General features: G+C 39.4%; 1 protein-coding gene across 1 annotated transcript; it reads left to right on the top strand.

Annotated features, from left to right (window-relative positions):
• Positions 1–6,206: 6,206 nt before the first annotated feature.
• Positions 6,207–22,719, top strand: LOC308697522 (zinc-alpha-2-glycoprotein-like). Its single transcript, XM_081376839.1, has 6 exons — positions 6,207–6,367; positions 16,394–16,630; positions 16,714–16,977; positions 17,623–17,901; positions 20,782–20,901; positions 21,121–22,719. The coding sequence occupies exons 1-6, from the start codon at positions 6,265–6,267 to the stop codon at positions 21,201–21,203; spliced, it is 1,086 nt and encodes a 361-aa protein (XP_081232965.1). The 5' UTR covers positions 6,207–6,264; the 3' UTR covers positions 21,204–22,719.
• Positions 22,720–23,645: the final 926 nt, after the last annotated feature.

Raw genomic sequence — 23,645 nt, forward strand, 5'->3', positions numbered from 1 at the left:
CGTATATTCAGTTTAACAGAATTAGGACCCCCACCCCTGTTTATAGGGAACGATTCAGACAGTGTAAATAAGCTTTCCATTGAGGTGAATGAAGTCTAGTTTCACATTAGTGTCACGCAAACCACCGCAGCTCCTGTTCAGAGACACGAAACACAGAGTGGATCATGTGATCGAGTCCCTCAGATCCAGAAAACGTATCAAACCCTTTTGAATTTTGCACAGAATTTTTTATTAGGCCACCGTTTCCATTCTTACAGTGATAAATCGTTTTGGCTTGTATTATTAGACAGTGTTTGAGCGCTTTCTGTTTTGTATTTCATATATATTGCCTCTTTAATATGAATTGCTTGTATTCCTCATGTTTATTCTAGAGCTGCTGCAAAGCCAAAACAATCTGTTACTGTAATTATCACTGTAAGGCTGCTTTTATATTTTTAAATGTGCAAAATAAACGAAGGTGGTTTGACTTTAAGCTGTTTTGGATAAAAGTGTCTGCTGAATATTTTATGAGCTGCTCAAAAATATTTCATGTTTATAGTGTGTCTATACGTGTGTGAATGGAATCTTTTTTATTTCAAATAAAATGCTCAAAACACAAAAAGGCTGATAACAGTGTGATTTGTGATGTTTGTTCTAGGAGATTACAATATTTTAATTATTTTAATGTAGCCTACATGTCTGAATTGTATTTTTATTTTAAATAAAATGTGCAAAACACAAAAAGTCTTATGTTTAATGTTTGGTATAGGAGATTGAAATGCATATTAAGAGACCACTGCAAAATTATCCGCTTTTACCTTTTATATGTTTTTTTGAGTAAAAATGAACATTGTTATTTTATTCCATAAACTACTTGCAGTATGTATCCTAAATTCCATAAATATTGTCATTTAGGGCATTTATATGCATAAAAGGACATCTAATAAATAAATAAATATGTTTTCACAACCTCGGATGATGAAAAGACAAGTTCATATTCGTATTTGAACAACAATACAAATTTTTTTTACACATGAAGAGTCAAAAATGAATGTATGTTGTCAGTCCCAGAACTGTAGGTCCTGAGAGGATCAATAAATTAATTCTGATATGATACTGGATAATATAAACCTGATGAGAAACAGAAAAACAACTTCCCATAGAAAAATTATAATAAGCATAAAGCAAATGTATTCTTATAATAATCAGAGATTATATGAAGGCTACAGTGTTTAGATCTTGATTTGCAATTACTATGAAATGATTTTGTTCATGTTTATGCATATCACTAAAGAGAGTGTGAAGCGCCACCTACCTGTCTTTCTTTGAATTAAGTTGGACAGCCGCAGCAGATTCCTCAGATTCATCAAATATATGCCTACAGAAATATTGACAAGAAATTTAAGTAAGCTATTCTACGGCTGCACTTTTCCCACATGCATGACCTGTATTTCAATTTAATATTAAAATTCCATTAAATTGAATCGAACAATCCTTATGTAGCCTGTTTTAATTGAATAATTGGTTATGGATTGTACAATTCAATTTGATGTATTTTTAATATTAATTGAAATGCGTAAATCTTTTTAAGGTTTTTCCTAGTGCCGTAATGAAGACGAAGGTGTGATTTCATCCTCAGCCAGTGAGAGGCAGCAATCGCTCATTACACCCGGAAGAGATGGTAAATATAAAGTTTTTTTTTTTTTTTCTTCTGCTAATACACGGGTTTCTTGTATACAAACAATACCGGATGCGCGCGCATCCAAGAGGCAGAAAACCGCTAGCTGTTATGCCGAGTTCTGTAAAAGAACATTGTAATTAACGTAACTTAGATTTCGCATTGTTTGTAATTTCTTGCTGACTCAATAATAAACTGCAATTTCAGAGTTGGATCTGTTTGTTTGTGTTTATATTATATTAATATAACATTATGTAAAACGTCCAACTGTTTACGAATTAAAATCCGGACATACTGTGATGCATGAATTATCATGTTAACGTTAGACTATAGCAATGTAGTAATGCAATAGCCAATGTTAGGAGTGCAGCATCTATAGAGCTTTGCTTTTATATAAGTTAGCCTTGTTTACGTTACGACCTGCAACATTTCATGACACATAGCCTATAACGTTACTTTACTGTAAATCAAAGATTTGACGATGGATTATGTGGGAACCCTTAGTACCTCCGAACGTGGCGATTAGCCTAATTTATATTAAAAAAAAACTTACTCTCAGCAATGGTGAGATCTTGCCGGATCTATGCAATACATGACGATCTTTGGATTGTGGATGACAAGAAGTGGCCAGCAATTGTATGGCCTGATATATTTATCTTATTCAGACACCAAGTATAGGCTACAAGAGAAATGATTAGAGCATACAAATCCCTTGATGCATACTACGTGCTAATATGGTCATGTGCAGCTTGTCAAATACTTTGATGCTGCACCGGATTTTTTGCGTGTTGAGGATGTGCTCGTCAAAGGCAAGGCATTAAAGCCAAGCCTTATGATTTTAAGGCATTTTTTTGGCAAAACCATGCTTCCCCATAGTAATGTTGAACATCAGGCACCCAGCACTGGCTACAACTCCTTGGCATTTTGACTTAGCAACAACACATACTAGCCGAACCCTTTACTCCGGTACGAAGAGCGCGGGTCTTTTGCCTCTTGGTTGCGTGCGCAAGCAGTGATGACGTCGCCGAGAAATCCATGTATACATCGTGAATGAATGAAATAATTCATTCATTCATTCTGTTACGTCCAAAGACGTATATTTTTGTGAGCTACATGATACTGTGGTATGTTTTTCTTTCTGTTGGTTTTGTTGTGTCTCTTGCTCTCCTTTGGCTCCTCCCACTCTTTCCTCTGGCAGGTAGCTGATTGCGTCTCCAGCTGCACCTGCTTACCATCCAGGAGGGAAGCAGCAGAAAATCCAGCAGAACTCTGATTCGTTGAGAACTCTTCTCCAGAGCATGGTCTGTGTCCTGCCCGGTCCTGTTGTTTGGAGCTGTTGTTCCCTTGTTGTGGATCTGTGCTGTAGCCTGCTCATTGTTGAATGCTGTTGCTTCATTGTGAGACGCCCCAGTCTAGAACCTTTAAATTGTAAAGCCACCTTTTGATTTGTTTTTCCTTCTAAAGCTGTTATTCTCCTGATTGTTTGTTGTCACTTTCTTTTGTTTTGTTACTTGGAAACTGTAGGGAGGTGGGCACCATTTTATTTTGTAACCCCCTTTTTCTCCAGTTTTGTGGCTAGGTAGGGAGTGAGTGTAGACTTCTGGTATTTTCTTTGTGAGGCTTATTAAGAATTTAAAAACCAGATAGATTATTTTGGCATTGTCCCCTTCTGAAGCCTTTGTTTCTTCCCTAAAGCTTTACTTTCTGAGTAAGTTATGTTAAGAGCCTTTGAATAAAAGAGTTAAAAAGAATCTTGTTGTTGTGGTGCTGTGGCAGGGCCCAGACAAATGCTCTTTGAAATCTTAAATAGGCTATGTTATGTTCTGTTAAAAGAACCCTAAACACTCATAGGACGTAACCATTCATTCAGTCATTCATTCAGTCAGTCATTCGTTTAGTCATTCATTCATTCAGTCATTCATTCATTCAGTCATTCAGTCATTCAGTGGGGGGTTCTTTATTTGAACCCTTTCATGCATGAATTATGAAAACCTCAGTCAGGATTTAAAAACCTATGTGTTTTTATTGCTCTTAGGGCATGAAAAACAAGAATTGATTTTTATTTTATTTCTTTACAAATTTTTCAAAGAGATCTTCAGATGTCCACTTGAGTGGACAGCATGCGGTTAGTTTAAACTGAAGATATACTATATTAAATATAAGACAATAGTCAAACAGATAAAGTATGTGAATTTAACAAACTAATCAATGCAATTATATCAAATCATGTGAAAACTATAAAATATATACAAAAAATATAAATGTGAAATATTGCAAAGGCTTCATACAACTTCATACAAGTTGCACTTCGCGTATCTTTGATATCAGAACATGAGGACGTGATTCCATCAGAATTTTCTACAGCCTGTCAAGGTACAACTGTGGAAACCACTCAGATGCTCCCTCCAGTGCACCAGAGTATGGAGATTTACCCTTATTAGCTGATAATTCTGATATTGTTCAAGATGGAGATGCACATTTCTATCATAGCCCTCCTCTGAGAAAACCTAGCGATACGTTTTTTCAGTCTCATCTGAAATGATCAGTGTTGGGGGTAACGCATTACAAGTAGTATGCATAACTTATTCAGATTACTTTTTTGATGTTACAAGTAAAGTAATGTGTTACAAGTAACATGCATTACCTAATCAGTATACTTTTTGATCTAACAAATAATTAACTACAAGTAATGTGCATTACATAATCAGATTACTTTTTGATGTAACGAGTAAAGAAACGCATTACAAGTAACATGCATTACGTAATCAGATTACTTTTTGATGTTATGAGTAAAGAAATGCATTACAATAACGCACATTACATAATCAGATTACTTTTTGATGTTATGAGTAAAGAAACGCATTAAAAGTAACATGCATTACAAAATCAGATTACTTTTTGATCTAACAAGTAAAGTAATGCATTACAAGTGTCATACATTACGTAATCACATGACTTTTTTCGATGTCAATGAAAATTACATTCTAATAATACAAATACATTTATTTACAGTAGAAAAAGTCAATGCATATTAAGTTTTTAAGTTTTAAATTTCAAAAACAATATTCACATTATAATTATGAATTGTAGCTGAAATATAGCAGTTGATGCATGACGTCCACTACAGTGGGCATGTGGGCAGTTTTCTCTCAATCTAAAATCAAAACTTGGAAAATGTTACTGTGATATGACTCATTAGATATTGCTTGATGCTGCAATATGTAAGGGATAATCCACGGCTAGCCATGCATTAAAGGATTTTAATGCACGACGTAGAGGCGAAGAACCACCCGACGCGACCCGACTTCGACGCGAAGCGCTTATACCTTGGTTATTTGCCAAGTTAAAAATAAGTTAAAGCTGTAACTGATGTTTACAGTGTTATTTTTTAACAGACGTGTAAAAATTACGGTTATTTCTTAAGTTAAGGCTCGTCAGTTCTTGCACTCCGTCCGCTTTAAATAAAGTAGAGCCATCGGATTGCTTTTATTTGAATGAATTCACATTTATTTAAATTCATTATTAAAAGAGAGAGACAGAGAACTGAAGGAGAAGGAACAGAGAGAGAGAGAGATGCGTGCGCGAGTTAACGTTAGCCTACCTGTGTGCGTCGATCTCTTATTTAAAGTCTAGCAGCTACTGCAGTCCCCTCATTGCTTAAGCATATACCAGCGGATTAATTTCGAACTGTAATCAAACTGACTGGAACTTCCAGCCAATCAGAATCGAGTATTTAAACAGCCCATGGTATAAATATATATATATTTTTTTTACCTACAAGAGTCTCCTAGGATAGAAGGAATCGGTGGATATTCTGGAGCAACTTGGCATGTCTGACTGACCCTTGGCCATCTTGGTTTGGAGGGGGAAAAAATCGAAACACAACGGCTTGCCACTTGGTTGCAATTTATAGGATGATGCACCAGGGTCCAATGAAGAGGCTGATGTGCAACTTTGCCATAAAAACCCGTGCAAATTCAAGAAAATGCTTTTTTAATAGCTGTCCACTGTAGTGACCACTATGCGTGAAAGGGTTAATTACGGCCTATTTATTAATAGGGAAAAATTACTTGTGAGCACGTGTTATTGGATAAAATAGTGTGTTTGCTGATCTGCTTAATGACACTTAAAGATGGTTAAACAGCAATTCATCTACAAACAGCAAGATACCTGTTCATAATTCTGTGGTAAATGTTTTATGATCAGCCATATCTATTTGTCCTGATCAGGCAAAACATTGATGTTTTTAGTTTACATGCACTTTTAGTGAAAGTAGAGGAAAACACAATTTTAGCCTAAAACATAGCATTCATAAGCCTGCTTAACACGTTTTTGTTATCAATGCAATGATAAAAGACAATAAAAAGCTAATTAAATTAAGTTCAAATGTAGTAGGCTATTTTTAATATCATGACTAGCCTACAAGTTACAAAGCCTGTTGGATTTATCACTTCCCTTTAATCTGTTGGCCAATAGTGTTAATGCACTCCGCTTTATGCCCAACTTTCACGACCAATATAGATCTTTCTGCAGAAATAAAGCGCTCGACATTCAGAGACACTTCCAGATGTCATCAGTGAAACACAATAGAGGGCGCGCTGGAATGAATGGCAAACATGTTTCACGCGCTCTCGTTTAAAAACATGTTCTTTGTCGAGTTAGCGATAGTCTGTCTAATTTCTCACTCTAGTCTGAGTGATGCGCTTCAAGGTAAGAACAGTTAATTTGTTTTTCTTCTGATCCCCAGCAGAGACGCAGTTATCTACAAATGTTTAAACTAAACCTTTCGATTTTGATTATTTAATATATTTATTCTCATTTATTAATATACTGAACATATTTTAGATTTCTCATAACAACATAACATGTCTCTAACATTATGTTTTATGCCATTGCTCTGTTAAAACGAACTAAAATCGAAAGCGCAAACAGGCTTTTTGTGTTTTAATGAGGGGTCAGTATTTGTTCCACACACTTTTCTCACGAAATCAGCTCATGATCAGGTGTTTCCCCTGAGCGACTCTGTCCACATAAGTGAAGTAAAACTCCATCTCTGCATGTGCTTTCAGTTTCGCGTGCCTTTGGGAACGGGCACCAGATAGGCCTACACATTTTCACAAAATCATAGCCTAAATTAAAAAAAAAAAAAAAATCGACAGATGTCAACAGCACAATTGTATGGAAGCTTGTTTCCGCCAAAGAATAAAACATTTTAAAAGATAATTGCAACTTTTTATCTCTCAATTGCAAGTTTACATCTCGCAATTCTGCCTTTATTTCTCAGAATTGAGAGATATAAAGTCGTAATTTTGTTTTATAAAGTCAGAAATGCGAGATATAAATTTGCAATTGCATGTTGTAAAGTCAGAATAACGAGATATAAAATCGCATTTGCGAGAAATAAAGTCAGAATTGCGAGATATAAAGTCGCAATTGTGTGTTATAAAGTCAGAATTGTGTGTTATAAAGTCAGAATTGCGAGATATAAAGTCAGAATTGCGTGATATAAAGTCAGAAATCTCAGAATTGTGTTATAGTCAGAATTGTGAGATATAAAGTCAGAATTGTGTGATATAAAGTCAGAATTGCGAGATATAAACATTTTTTATTTATTTTTTTATTTTGTGGTGGAAACAAGCTTTCACAGATTTGTAATGAGACACGCTGAAAGTGTTTTCAGCACATTTGGGTTTCGTGAGAGGTCAAGTATTTTCTTTGTGCTGGTTGCCAGGGCTGGATTATCCATAGACAGTATTGGGCGAGTTCCCTGGGGCATCAGCCAATAGGGGGGCACCCAGGGCCGGATTATCCAATTGCCATTATTGGGCCCAAGCAGAGAATGTCTAATAGGAAGAGAATTGGCACTCTCTGCTTACTTCCGGTTTCTGGACTGGCTGCAGTAACACACGTCTCTGTCCATGCGGGGGCGCTCGCAGGCGAGTGCAGAATGACCCTCAGGGAAAACCCTCAAAATCCACTTTTCTGAGGATATAATTTTTTGTCTAGTAATTTGAATGTTGTATTCGAAAGGAGATGCAAAGAAATTACACATTGCTGGGTGTTAGATTTTTTAGAGTCACTTATTTGGTTTAAAAAGTCTTTTAAAATGTCAATGACGTCAGAATCCTGACGTCAATAGCAGAATGCTAGCGTGTTATGGGCAACAACAACTCAACCTGTAAGAAATCGAAAAGAAATAAGTACTTGTTCATTCAACTTTCGACCTATAACCCATGTTGAACTTGCAAAACCTACAATAAAATCTGAGATTTCTCAACGGCAATCGGGTGAAAGAGACAAATTTAGCCGTCTAGCCCCATAGACTCCCATTCAGTCTGCACTCGCCCACGATCACCTCCAGTGGAATTCTAATGGAACTGCAACCAAGATCGATACAATGGGGCTAATAGGAAGTGCCAAGGCTCTCCGTAAGACGGGCTCTGGACCAAGTGAGTGGAAAAAAAAAATCCTTATTTTTTTTACATTTCTGATAACGTAGCATATATTTGCAATAAGTGCCTGTCTTTTTGGCAAAAGTTCATAGGTCAGAGGGCGTGATGTGCTGGAAAGTAGCTTTTGAGGCGTTCGACCCGAGTTCGAATCCGCCTTCTGCTGAACTCGCTCTTCTCTCTTTTCCCAACACATGAGATGTAACACTTAATATTGCCAGTAGGCATTTTTATAGACCTCAGTGAATGGCATATAGCATCAAGCCTGGTTGGGACGAACATGTAGCAGATCTTCATGCCAAAGCTTAGTGTGCATTTAAAGACATATAGAGTCTGGTAAGACAGGGCCCTTTATTTGAAGAGAAGAAATGGGCAAATGCAAATTTTAAATATGCACTAAGATTTATAAAAAAGAATGAGAACTTGATGAGGTCTGACTCTTTGGCATGTAAGATGCATAATAGAAGTTATAATGACTTTTGGAAAGAGGTTAGAGCCATGAACAGTATTAAAATGTCTTTACATTTTGTGGCGGCAACATTATCATGAGCTGTTTAACTGTATTGGGAGGAATACTTTTGAGGTGGAAAATATTGACAATGCTGAAAAAGTGGTTATTAATTCAGAAGAGGTACAATCCAACCTGATCTCAGGGGAAATGTACAAATTCTATGAGGTGGATAATTTCGTACGAATTCATATGACCTCACTCGTACGAATTAGTAAGATTTTTGCAAAATCGTACATATTTTACAAATTGCCCAATTCGTATGAATTCATACGAATGACCTACCCCTGATCCCGCCCCTAAACTTACCCATCACGTGGGTTTAGAAAAATTGTACAAATTTGTACGAGTGAGGTCGTACAAATTCGTACAAATTAGCCACCTTTCTATCATTTGTACGAATTCGTACGAATTGGTCGTGAGATAGTGTTGTACAATCTGCAGTATTGGGATTAGATGACAGTAAAGTGTGTGGGACCGATAAAAATAACCGCTGAACATCTAAAATATGCAAACAGGTTGGAACAGTATATTCTTACGACTGACAACCAATTTGGCTTTAAACGTCAACACGGTACAAATACAGTATGTGTATATTTGCCTTAAAGGAAATTTTAGCCAGAATTCCCACAACTTTTATGTGTTTTATAGATGCCTCTAAGGCATTTGAGCGTGTAAACCATGAAAAAATGTTTCTTAAATTGCAACATATAGGAATACCAAAAGTAAATATAAGAATTCTAGTCTTCTGGTACTCACACCAGTCTATGCAGGTGAAATGGGGGATTCTGTATCAGAACCATTTACTGTTGGTAACGGAGTTCGTCAGGGTGCTATTTTGTCACCTTTTCTTTTTAACGTGTATATGGATGACTTGTCACAACAATTAAATCAATGTAATACAGGATGTATGATAGGTAATACTCTCACTAATCACCTTATGTATGCAGATGATTTGGTAATCATTTGGTAATCATCAACAACTGTTGAAGGTTTGCTCTCAGTACGGTGCAGATTTTGATATCAAATATAATGCAAGTAAGAGCAATATCATAATTGTTTGAAGTAAAGAAGACAGGACATTAGTATTCCCTGATTTCTTTTTATCTGGTACTGCCCTTAAAGTGTGTGATGAGATTAAATATCTTGGCCATCATATTGTAAATGATTTATCGGATAAGGACATCAATAGACAGTGTCGCAAGATGCACAGGCTAATGTGCTTGCACATAAATTTGACCTGTGTTCTGCTTATGTTAAAGCTGCATTATGCACATAGACAGTATATAAACTGGACACAGCGACCCCATAGACTTCAACGGAGAAAAGTGAAGCAAATTAGAAGCCCTCATTTCCTGATTGCCGAGCGTACTACGCAGACTGAAAACTGAGCTTGACGACGTGGATGTGACGTGAGCAGCCAGCCTGACAGTTGTAAGTTTTCTAGTAGCTGTGCCGAGCGAAATCTGAACCATTCCCTTCCGAATCTTGCAGAGACGGAGAGCGTGAGTAGGAGCTGTCCATGAGCTAGGTGCTGGCGCAACGTCATGACTCTCTTTGGGCTTCTCCCTAGACTTTATCGGACATTATGCCTCCACATCCCCCCGATTGACTGCGAGCTTCTCTTCCTGTTTCTACAGTAATTTCCAGAGAGTCGCGTGGTTATGACGCAATCGTTAGCCTACTTTTACAAAAACTGCTTCTACGGAGCCATAACGTAAGATACAAGGTAATGGAGCCTTTCATACATTGTCGTGTTTCTTAAGAAATAAACAATGGACAAATGGAGTCTTTAAACGCCTCAGATGTAAAGTTACTCGCTGTCAAAGTGACGCCAAAATGAATGGGAGTCAATGGGATGCTAACAGCAGGTGAAGGCTTGTTAGCCAATGGCGGCTCCCGGAGGTGGTATGGAAATCAAGCGCTCAATTACCCCCCTGATTATGCAGCTTTGCCGACTTCTTCGCTGTTTTCTCGCTTTTTGCTCGCGGGTTTCTCTATAGAGCTCCCCCTACAGCTTCGGAATAGATATTTGACAACACTGTCGTTAAAACTCGTTGGCTCGTCCCATCTTCTCCCGCTGGTCATGTGCATTTGTTTTCAAAGAACCCTGCAAATGCACAGAGCCATGTCCACTGAGGTATGTATGATACACAGAAGGCTTGCATATAAATTTTTAGATAGTGTCACAGTGTCTGGTTGTGTTTCCCCGGGTATCCACTAGATGTCCTCCTTTCCCCCACGGTGTCATTCACAGGAACTACATGTCCCACTATCCCTGTCTGCGTGATTACACCCAGGTGTTGGTATTTTTAATCACCCAGCTGTCTCTCGTTGTTCCCTCGTTGTTCTTGTATTTAATGCCCTGTTTGTCTCATGTTCTGTGTGGATCGTTGTTTTATGTCACCTCGCTTGTGTTCCCGTGTTTCTTGCCTGTAGCCTGTTTATTGTTTTGTATTGCCTGTCTGGACTTTCAACCCTGCCTGTTTTGACTATGATTTTGGATTGCCCTATATAATAAACTCATCACTGCACTTTGGATCCGCTTTGCCCTCGTCCTTGTGCGATCCGTGACAGAACGATCCACCACCACTAGGATCCAAGCAGGATGAGTGGCCGCCGCAATTTCCCCGCTGCCAGAGGAGAGGAGAGGAGATGGCCAGCACCATCAGACAGTAAGCCAGAGCCCAGAATGAACATTTTTGACTGCTTTGCGCTGTGGGCTCGGAGGACGGACGTAAGATTTTTCATCAAAACCCCTGATTCCCAGCCCACAGCAAGCTTCGGGTCGGACCACGCCCCCCGCCATGACAAGTCCTTCGAGGGGACCAAACTGGCTAAATTCCGCGGGACTCGTGGAGGTCGCAGAGGAGGCGGAGGGGGTCGGGAGGAAGTTCAGTCCCATCACCCGTTCTGGCCACCCGTTGATCCGGAGGTCCCTCCGCCGTGGGCTCCACCCAGTCCAGAGCCGTCCACTCGCCATCAGAGACGGCGGAGGAGGAGGAAACCTCTCGGCCTCGACCACGGGTCCAAGACCATGCCCGTACAGCCTGCTGTCACCCCGGAGCCAGTGTCTGTTCCTGAGCCGGAGCCAGTGTCTGTTCCTGAGCCGGAGCCAGTGTCTGTTCCTGAGCCGGAGCCAGTGTCTGTTCCTGAGCCGGAGCCAGTGTCTGTTCCTGAGCCGGAGCCAGTGTCTGTTCCTGAGCCGGAGCCAGTGTCTGTTCCTGAGCCGGAGCCAGTGTCTGTTCCTGAGCCGGAGCCAGTGTCTGTTCCTGAGCGGGAGCCAGTGTCTGTTCCTGAGCGGGAGCCAGTGTCTGTTCCTGAGCCGGAGCCAGTGTCTGTTCCTGAGCCGGTGCCAGTGTCTGTGTCTGAACCGGAGCCAGTGTCTGTGTCTGTTCCAGTTCCTGAGCCGGAGCCAGTGTCTGTGTCTGTTCCAATTCCTGAGCCGGAGCCAGTGTCTGAGTCTGTTCCAGTTCCTGAGCCTGTGTCTGTTTCTGTGTCTGTTTCTGAGCCCTCAGTGACCGCGACACTGGCCATTATGACCACAGCCATGTGGTGTGTGTGGGCTACACACACACTTGGACCGGTGGTGTCTGTTCCTGAACCGGTGGTGCCAGTTCCCGAGCCGGTGGTGCTAGTTCCAGTGCCCGAGCCGGTGGTGCCAGTTCCTGAACCGGTGGTGCCAGTTCCCGAGCCGGTGGTGCCAGTTACAGTGCCCGAGCCGGTGGTGCCAGGTCCAGTGCCCGAGCCGGTGGTGCCAGTGCCATTGCCTGAGCCAGTGGTGCCAGTGCCATTGCCTGAGCCGGTGGTGCCAGTTCCAGTGCCTGAGTCGGTGGTGCCAGTTCCAGTGCCTGAGTCGGTGGTGCCAGTTCCAGTGCCTGAGTCGGTGGTGCCAGTTCCAGTGCCTGAGTCGGTGGTGCCAGTTCCAGTGCCTGAGTCGGTGGTGCCAGTTCCAGTGCCGGAGCCGCTGGTGCCAGTTCCAGTGCCTGAGCCGTTGGTGTCAGTTACACCGCCTGAGGGGTCGTCTCCGCCCTGGCCGCCCGAGGGGTCGTCTCCGCCCTGGCCGCCCGAGGGGTCGTCTCCGCCCTGGCCGCCCGAGGGGTCGGACCACGCCCCCCGCCATGACAAGTCCTTCGAGGGGACCAAACTGGCTAAATTCCGCGGGACTCGTGGAGGTCGCAGAGGAGGCGGAGGGGGTCGGGAGGAAGTTCAGTCCCATCACCCGTTCTGGCCACCCGTTGATCCGGAGGTCCCTCCGCCGTGGGCTCCACCCAGTCCAGAGCCGTCCACTCGCCATCAGAGACGGCGGAGGAGGAGGAAACCTCTCGGCCTCGACCACGGGTCCAAGACCATGCCCGTACAGCCTGCTGTCACCCCGGAGCCAGTGTCTGTTCCTGAGCCGGAGCCAGTGTCTGTTCCTGAGCCGGAGCCAGTGTCTGTTCCTGAGCCGGAGCCAGTGTCTGTTCCTGAGCCGGAGCCAGTGTCTGTTCCTGAGCCGGAGCCAGTGTCTGTTCCTGAGCCGGAGCCAGTGTCTGTTCCTGAGCCGGAGCCAGTGTCTGTTCCTGAGCCGGAGCCAGTGTCTGTTCCTGAGCCGGAGCCAGTGTCTGTTCCTGAGCGGGAGCCAGTGTCTGTTCCTGAGCGGGAGCCAGTGTCTGTTCCTGAGCGGGAGCCAGTGTCTGTTCCTGAGCGGGAGCCAGTGTCTGTTCCTGAGCGGGAGCCAGTGTCTGTTCCTGAGCGGGAGCCAGTGTCTGTTCCTGAGCGGGAGCCAGTGTCTGTTCCTGAGCCGGAGCCAGTGTCTGTTCCTGAGCCGGTGCCAGTGTCTGTGTCTGAACCGGAGCCAGTGTCTGTGTCTGTTCCAGTTCCTGAGCCGGAGCCAGTGTCTGAGTCTGTTCCAGTTCCTGAGCCTGTGTCTGTTTCTGTGTCTGTTTCTGAGCCCTCAGTGACCGCGACACTGGCCATTATGACCACAGCCATGTGGTGTGTGTGGGCTACACACACACTTGGACCGGTGGTGTCTGTTCCTGAACCGGTGGTGCCAGTTCCCGAGCCGGTGGTGCTAGTTCCAGTGCCCGAGCCGGTGGTGCCAGTTCCTGAACCGGTGGTGCCAGTTCCCGAGCCGGTGGTGCCAGTTACAGTGCCCGAGCCGGTGGTGCCAGGTCCAGTGCCCGAGCCGGTGGTGCCAGTGCCATTGCCTGAGCCAGTGGTGCCAGTGCCATTGCCTGAGCCGGTGGTGCCAGTTCCAGTGCCTGAGCCGGTGGTGCCAGTTCCAGTGCCTGAGTCGGTGGTGCCAGTTCCAGTGCCTGAGTCGGTGGTGCCAGTTCCAGTGCCTGAGTCGGTGGTGCCAGTTCCAGTGCCTGAGTCGGTGGTGCCAGTTCCAGTGCCGGAGCCGCTGGTGCCAGTTCCAGTGCCTGAGCCGTTGGTGTCAGTTACACCGCCTGAGGGGTCGTCTCCGCCCTGGCCGCCCGAGGGGTCGTCTCCGCCCTGGCCGCCCGAGGGGTCGTCTCCGCCCTGGCCGCCCGAGGGGTCGTCTCCGCCCTGGCCGCCCGAGGGGTCGTCTCCGCCCTGGCCGCCCGAGGGGTCGTCTCCGCCCTGGCCGCCCGAGGGGTCGTCTCCGCTCTGGCCGCCCGAGGGGTCGTCTCCTCTGTCCAGGCCCCTCGATGAACTGTCGTCTCCGCCCTGGTCGGCCGTTGGACTGTCTGTGTCACCCTGGCCCCCTTTGAGTCTGTTACCCCCTGTTTCTGTTTCCCTTCATGGACCTGGCCCCCAGTCCCTCCCCCTGATCCTCCACCGTGCCACCTCCCTCCTGAACTCTTGTTTTGTTCCGTGTCCTGTCTTGGAGTGTCTGGGAGCCACTCCGTAGAGGGGGGGTTATGTCACAGTGTCTGGTTGTGTTTCCCCGGGTATCCACTAGATGTCCTCCTTTTCCCCACGGTGTCATTCACAGGAACTACATGTCCCACTATCCCTGTCTGCGTGATTACACCCAGGTGTTGGTATTTTTAATCACCCAGCTGTCTCTCGTTGTTCCCTCGTTGTTCTTGTATTTAATGCCCTGTTTGTCTCATGTTCTGTGTGGATCGTTGTTTTATGTCACCTCGCTTGTGTTCCCGTGTTTCTTGCCTGTAGCCTGTTTATTGTTTTGTATTGCCTGTCTGGACTTTCAACCCTGCCTGTTTTGACTATGATTTTGGATTGCCCTATATAATAAACTCATCACTGCACTTTGGATCCGCTTTGCCCTCTTCCTTGTGCGATCCGTGACAGCTAGTATATGTGTGCAGTGCCGTAAAGCAGTTTGTTACATCGCGAGACCTGATATCATGCGATACTTCCTGATGCTGCGGCGGCCCGCAAGCCCAAAGTTGCAAGGGTGGTTTTTCGTCTCACAGGCGCTCGAGGGGTGCGAGAAGACCACCATTCAACCCGAAAGCAGCCATATAACCATTCCAATGACTCCGAAGCTGTTCGGTTATGATAAAAAAGTTACTTAGTTCACCTTTAAGGTAGCTTTATTCAAAGCATTCTGTACACCACTTTATACTGCCCACTTGTGGCAGTCTTACAGCAAAAAGAACATGCAGAGACTGAATGTAGCATATAATGATGGCATGAGACTGCTTCTAAAACAACCAAAATGGTGTAGTGCTAGTCAAATGTTTGTTAATGTTGGTGTGCCGACCTGTTCTGCCTTAATTAGAAATCTTATTTTTCAATTCATGTGTAGAATGTCTGCCTCTGAAAACAGAATTATACAAGCTTTAGCCCATAAGGATTTTAGCTCTGTCAGGTATACATCTAGACTGTGGAGACATTGGCGCTCCTTTATGTATATTACAAGTGAAAGTTATTGAACTTTTATTAATTTATTTCAATGTACTGTATATTTATTGCTATGTTGTAACTATTGTCATTTTTTTAAACTTGTACTATGGACCTTCCATTTTGAGTCCTGAATAAAGTCATTATTATTATATTGTTATTATAGCCTGACATAAAGACCTCTACTCTAGCGTTATATTTTGCCAACAAACTAAAATCAAAACCGTGATATGATTTTGTGCCTTTATAAAACAGCACAAGACTTTAAGTAGCGTATAGGCATTGTCAGCATGATGATCTGGTGTTTTCTCCACAATAAAAGCTCAAGAGTTTATTTCTTGCAAGTGTAGAAATTAGGACAAACGTATTGTCAATTTCCTATTCTATAGTGTAATGTAAAATATACTTGAAAATGTTCATTTTCATTTATATAGAAAGCTACATTTCTTTTACAATAGGCTATATGGATATTAAGTCATAGGAATAATTATATAAATCATTATTATATTATTTTAATAATTGCTTGGCATCCTAAAACACCAGTGATAATGTATTGTAGACTGAGACTCTATATCATAACTAGAAAGATGTTTGAGCCTTCTTTAATGTCTACAATCTCTCTGAGCTCATTCTGAGTGCAGGATCATCTGTTAGATGTCTGACATTATTGATTCCCGAGACTGAACTGGGCCAAAACTGTCATGTCACAGTGCTGAAAAATAACTTTTCATAATAACATAAAAGGTCTCTACCATTGTGTTTTGCAACACTGCTTTGGCAAAGCATCTGTTGATTGAACTAGAACTGAAATTGCTATATGGCTTAGTACACTTAGCTTATCAAAAGGCTGTAATTAAATTAAATCAGTATAGTCAATATATTTATGGCACCCTATTGGTAAGAATTTTTGCTCCAGTAAAAAGTGTTTTTATTGTTGTTTGTGTTTTATATGTTCCTCAGAGAGACACTATCTCCACTACATGATTACGTCCATGACCAAAGGACACTCGTTTAATTTCAGTTCTCTGGGTCTGTGTGATGATGGAAAGATCTCTCATTACTGTAAGGAAGTTAAAGCCTGGATAAGAAATATTCTGACTGAGTACTTGTCTTCAGATCCACATTCAGATGATTCTAGAGACTGGTACAAATATCTGTTGTACAAACTGTCAAACTGCACAGACTCACAGTGTCCTGGTGAGATTCATGCTTTACTCTTATTAATTATCAGACATTATATTTACTGTGAGTTTCTCATGAGTGTTGTTCTGTGATTGTAGATCATGTTCTTCAGAGAATAATTGGCTGTGAACTGGAGAAACTTCCTGATGGATCAGTGAATCTGACTGTGTTTGATGAATTTGGATTTGATGGAGAAGATCTTATATCCTTTAATTCTGACACGATGCAGTGGATTGATAAAAACCCCAAAGCCAAAGAAATAAAAAAGGAATGGAACAGTCAAACTGGACGCAACAAGGTCCTGAAGCGTCACCTCAAGGACTGCACTGACTTGATCTCAAAGTTTACCAACCCAAATAAGAGTAAGTTCTGATCAGATCACTTTATTATATACTTTGTGTGTGTGTGTGTGTGTGTGTGTGTGTGTGTGTGTGTGTGTGTGTGTGTGTGTGTGTGTGTGTGTTGGGTAGGGTGGGGGGGTCGTGAAAAGTCAAGTACAAGTGAAGATAATCCAAACATAAAACACAGTCAAGTCAGATTTATTTATAAAGCGCTTTATACAATACAGAAAGTTTCAAAGCTGCTTTACAGAGATAACAGGAAAATAATGCAACAAAGTTTGTTTCTAGAAGAAAATAGCGTCACAGTCCATCTCAAGTAAGTTCAGTGATGTTTCATTTTTGCTGTAAAAAGGTTATTAATTTAGTTAATATATATATATATATATATATATATATATATATATATATATATATATATATATATATATATAGTATATACTGTATATATACTGTATACTCTATGGAAAAAACTCTGATGTCATCGTCCGGCTTCAATAGGGATGGAAATCCAAACAGGGATGAGATGATTAGACAGATGTCAGTCACTGAGCACCACAAACACCTTTTACAGTTCCTCCTGAACCGAAACAATGAGCTTATGCTGCGTTCACCACATAACTACTGTCATTGGAAGAGAATTTAATGCATTATTATTTCCTTCTTCAGGTAAACCAAAAGTCTTTGTCTCTGCGTGGAAATCTCCAGATGATGAAAGTAAACTGGTTCTGAGCTGTCTGGCCACTGGTTTCTACCCCAGAGATGTTCAGATGTACATTAGATTGTACAGAATTAATCTTGAGAATCAAACATCTTCTGGAATCAGACCAAATACTAATGAAACCTTTCAGATGAGAATCAGTGTGAAGATCGACAGAAACCATGAAGGATCTTACGACTGTCTGGTCACTCACAGCAGTCTGACAGAACCAATTGAAGTAGACTGGGGTAAATATCCACCATTAATTCAGTCACTCACACTGTCAATTTATGGTAAAGGAAAACGGCAGCTGTGGTTGCCAGAAATTTACTGTAAAAAACATGGTAGCAACATTTTAGGTTTTACAGACTTAACTTAAATTTACAGTAAAATAGCATATCTCATTATCTGATATAATACCGTCCTATTGAGGTACTAATATCTGTTTTGTATCATTGTAATACACTGACAACCACCAATCACAGAGGAGATGAGTCACATGATGAATCAAAGCTCGTCATAAGCAGCTTTTCCATGCAATAAACATTATTTTAACAACATTAAATGTAACATAAAACCCTAATGTACACAACTGATTAGAAAAAACTATGGTTAAAAACTTAACGGTATTTTTCTGTAAAATCTATCACAGTTATTCATCGTATATAGAATGGAAACTTTCTGTTAACCAATTAACAGGTTGTTTTAGCATTTTTACAGTCTTTTACCGTTAAAATTAAGAATGGTATAAGAGGTATCTGAGACATATTAAACAAGCTAAGTAAAGGTGGAACAAAGAAAATTATATATCCAGAATATTTTATTGATAACCATGATAATAATTATGATATGAACAACGTAGTTAATTAAATGAATACATTTTTTTGTGAATGTGGGACCAGAGTTGGCAGCAAGGATTTTAGATCAAGGAAGAGATACCATGATTGGAACACTGATTAAGAACAACTCTCACTCAATCTTTCTTTCGGCAGTAGATGAGTTGGAGGTTAAGACAATTGTTAGAAATTGTAATAATAAATTCTCTACTGACTGTGATGATATTGATATGGCATTGGTTAAAAGAGTTATCGACAGCATTTCAAAACCATTAACATATATTTGTAATTTATCGTTACAAACCAGCTCATTTCCACAAAATATGAAAACAGCAAAAGTGATTCCATTATTCAAGCAAGGGAACAAACACTTATATACAAACTACAGACCAGTGTCACTCCTCTCACAGTTTTCAAAAATCCTGGAAAAACTTTTTAACAGCAGACTGGAAAACTCCCTCAATAAACATCAAAACATCAAAAGTCAATACGGATTGAGAGCAAAGAGTACAACATCACTCGCATTAATGGAAGTAAAGGAGGAAATAATAAATGCATTAGATCAAGGAAAATATGCAGTTGGTGTATTTATAGATTTAAAAAAAGCATTTGATACAATAAATCATTCAATACTAATTAATAAACTGCAGCCGTATGGTGTTAGGGGAGTGGCACTGGACTGGATTACCAGTTATCTATCTGGGAGAAAACAGTTTGTGGAAATGGGTGAATATAAGTCTGAGTGTATGGAGGTTGCTTGTGGGGTCCCCCAGGGGTCAATTTTGGGTCCAAAATTATTTAACAATAAATTATTTAAAGTTAATATTATTTGCTGATGATACTAATATACTTTATTCTGGAAATGAGTATAGTAAAGTAATTGTATAAATAATGAATTAAACAAAGTTAAAAAATGGATGGATAGTAATAAATTATCACTGAATATAGAGAAAACTAAGGTAATAACATTTGGTAATTATAGAAATAAGGATAATGAATATATTAAAATTGATAATATAATAATTGAAAATGTAAAGGAAATTAAGGTATTGGGTGTGATAATAGACAATAAACTCAGTTGGAAGCCCCATATCAGACACATACAAAACTAAGTCGCCAAGAACGTTGGAATTATAAATAAAATAAAGCAATTTTTAGATTACAATTCATTTCATATTTTGTATTGCTCATTAGTTCTTCCATACTTCATCTATTGCATAGAGATCTGGGGAAACAATTATAAAAATTCACTATACTCACTGTCAGTATTGCAAAAAAGGGCTGTCTGTGTCATACACAAAGCTGGGTATTTGGATCGTACAAATTTTCTGTTTTTACAATCAAAATTATTTAAACTTCAGGACCTGGTTCAATATTACACAGTACTGATCATGTTTAAAGTTAGCAAGAATTTACTACCACTCAACATCCAAAATCTTTTCAGCCAGAGAGACGGGGGTTATAATTTACGGGGGGACAAAATTTTTTAAATGCATCTGGTCAGAACCACCAGGAAGAGTTTTTGTGTGTCTGTATGTGGGGTAAAACTGTGGAATGGGATGAAGGACGAACACAGGCAATCTCCTAATATACATTCTTTTAAATCATCATATAAGAATATGGTCTTTGAAAGATACAAAAATGAGGGGTTGTGATTTTCACTGATTATTGTTGTCATCATTGTTATTATACTAATTATAGTTATTGTGGTAATGGTAGTGATAATGATTAGTTATTGAAATTGTTATGATATTGATGTTTATTAATATCATTATTATTAAATACATTATTATTAAATTGATAGTCTATTAATGGTGTAACTGTTATTGTTATACTAATTACTACTATTAATTATTAATCCATAGATATTGTAATATCATACAAGGTAGTTAATTGTGTGTGGCAAGGAGGTGGGATTGAATAAGCGCTAGCTTCTTCCCACTCCTTTTTGAACAATGACATATTTTTTCTTTTATCATGTGAGTTTTTTTCTTTTTTTTCTTCTTCTTTTTTTATGTTGTACATATCAATTTTTATCGTTTGATTGTTGTTTTTTAATTTGTCTTATTGTTCAAATAAACCTTTTTAAACTAAAAAAAAAAAAAAATACAATAGTTTGTTACAGTGTTGTAACAGGAGGACATGATAATGCTGATTTGGATTAATGTTGCCGGCCACAAACAATTAAAGTGCCTCAACTCAGTCTAATAGTTTGTGATGTTGATATAAAACATTTATTTAAAAATATATTAGTTTGTTTCTAATTATTGTTATTTTATGTTCACTCTGCAGACAGAACTTGTATTGACTGTGAAATATGGATTGTTACAGCAGGAGTTGCAGTTCTACTTCTAGTTCTCACTGCGTTTACTTCGATCAGTTACTTCTCCTTCAAGAGGAAAAGAAGAAATGGTGAGTTATAAATATTCTGCATGATCATTGAAGCTTTAAATCTTTGGTTTGGTTATATATCATTGTTTAAAGACTTTGTGAAATATATGGACAGTTGAAGTATATGACAGTAGAAATATGTGAACAGTGATTTTTTTCATGATTTGGATTTCATTTGACAACAGACTACAAGGTAAGGTTATTTATAATATTGTTATTTATATTATACTGTATCTTTAGGTCAGGTGAGAAAATCTTCCTCTTATGGCGCAGTGGATGATCAGATACAGATGGCCTGTCCAGCTGATGAGATTCGATCATGAGCTCAATACTGATGGATCCACAGACACTGAGACGTGAACAGGTTTACAGACAATAAATGAAATGTTTTTCATGTTCGTTCATTCTGAATGCACACACTGTATTCTCATTATCCAGTTTAGTTCTGCAAAAAGGCTGTTTGTTTTCTGTTTCCATCAGCATTTTCTAACCCGAGTCAGCTCTGATTCATTAACAATATGACAGTTCCTGTTTATGTTCAGTAGAATTATGACACAATTCACATTTAATAGTCTCTTGAAACATTTCAAAGGGTCGAGATCACATGATAATGTTTTACATGAAATTTAGTTTCAGTCAAATGGACAGTGAATTGTGAATTGGTGTTTTAGTGAAACATCTGAAAGTTTAAAAGCTTCTGTTTTCTGTGATCTGATCAAAAGTGAAACAGAAAACACATTTGAAACGCTTGTTCAAACCAGTTAAACACAGACAAGTGTCAGCCAAACTAACAGTGAATTATTAACAGATTTAACATAAAACTCAAACTCATCACCTTTAAGAACTAAGTATTATAAATTGCAAAGCCAAGTCATTTATTATTTCATTATTTTACCTTGTAGTAAATCATAATGTGGGGAAAAACTAATCAAGAATTAGTATTACATATTGCAATTAGATAATATGCTAAACTAAAATGCTATTTCTGGGCATTACATTCAGCTGTTACCAGGAAATATTATCATTCATCCTACCAAGAAACCCATGTAAGATGATCAAATGAGACGGGCTAAAAGGAAGTGAGATTATTATGCGGTGCATGAGTTATAATATTTTCAGCACTGGGAAATTTTATACAAACGTTTAGCAGTTACGGTTAAAGTCTGATTTTATGTAATGATCCTCCGCTGGAATCAAAGTCCTTCCTTTCAAATGACGTTTTTAAATACTGTCAGATCACTCGTTTTCTTTCTAGTTTTTGAGTCTGTGTAAAACATGTTGTTATGAGTGTGGAAAAGCATATTTGTATTTTTTTGCATCATGATTAAATTAGATTAAGATGTCCTTATAGTGTTCCTGTTATTTTGCTAATCATGATTATTAGCAAGCACAAGATCACAGGTTTGATTCCCAGGCAACATGTGTTGATCAAATGTAAAGCTGTAAAAGTGTCTGTCAGATGCGTACTGTAAATGAGCCTCTTTGGACAACATGTTAAATGTGCAATATTAAGAAATAAATGAGTCTTGAGTGTGAGTTTTGTTTATGTACTGGATATGGTGAAATATGATGCTTATGAATATCATAAGACATTTCTCTCAGATCATGTAGAAAATCATGTAATATAGAATATATAATATGTATTAACTGTAGGTTTTGAGACTATGATGCCCAGAAATGCTGTCTATGTAATTCAGTGTGTTCACTTCATGCTTTTAACTGTCACAGCTTTAATAGTGTTTGTGCATCTTTGACTATCTGGAGATGAAATATTAATCCTGCTGTATTTGACAATCTCAGGTGAAGCTGTTTAATAAACTACTGTAAAAATACCGTCTGATGACTTTTACACACGTGTCTTTATCAGAGACTGATATGGATTCATTTACATTTCATTCAATTTAACTTTGTTAAAGAGTTGAAGGATCTGATTCTTCAGCACACCAATATATACAAGTTCAGCGATCAGCAACATTTATTAAATAAAAATATATTTTTTAATTGTTTAAATTTGTTTAAAAACTAATAGTTAATTCATAAAACGTATTGATTATTTGTGAGGTGAAAGTGTTTGTAATTTTATAGACCATATACACACTGAAGCTGAATATCTGTCTCGCTGCTTCTAAGTGCTTTAAATCAACATGAAATCAATTTTGACTATTTTTCAACTTTTTTTTAAATCTTAATTTATGATCCTAAATTAATTATATTTCAATCACATGGCATATTTAGAGAAACTTCACCATCCACACAATAGTGATGATAAAACTAAATCAAAAAGTGAAAATAACAGAAGTCAAATGCATCACTTATTTATATTTGTGTCACATGACGGAGGCCCGTCTGACGAAGTCGACACTGATTGGATGAGACTCGAGAAGAGGCGTGTCCAGTTCCGTATGCCTGTTTTTTTTTTTTTTTTTTTTTTTTTTTTTTTTACAATTTGTGCATATTTTAGTAATAACTGAATTTAATTTCAGTCTGCACTTACATTTTTCAAATGACTGCAGAAAACCTTATGGCACAGAATGGTATAGGGATTATTTTATGGAGTAAGATTAATATTCATTTACATTCATTTGATTGTCCTGTTTGGCCGTGACAGAATGTTTTGATGTATGTTCACAGTTTATGCTCTCAGAAACTATAGTGTGAAAACTGTCTTTTAAGATAACAAAAATGTCTTTTAAGTCTTAAAAAGATCATCGAATTTAAATTATTATTTTTTTATTTTTATTTTTTTTCGAATTTAAATTATTTTT

This window comes from Scardinius erythrophthalmus (assembly GCF_964197995.2).
Source record: "Scardinius erythrophthalmus genome assembly, chromosome: 10".
In the NCBI taxonomy this organism is placed as follows: domain Eukaryota; kingdom Metazoa; phylum Chordata; class Actinopteri; order Cypriniformes; family Leuciscidae; genus Scardinius; species Scardinius erythrophthalmus.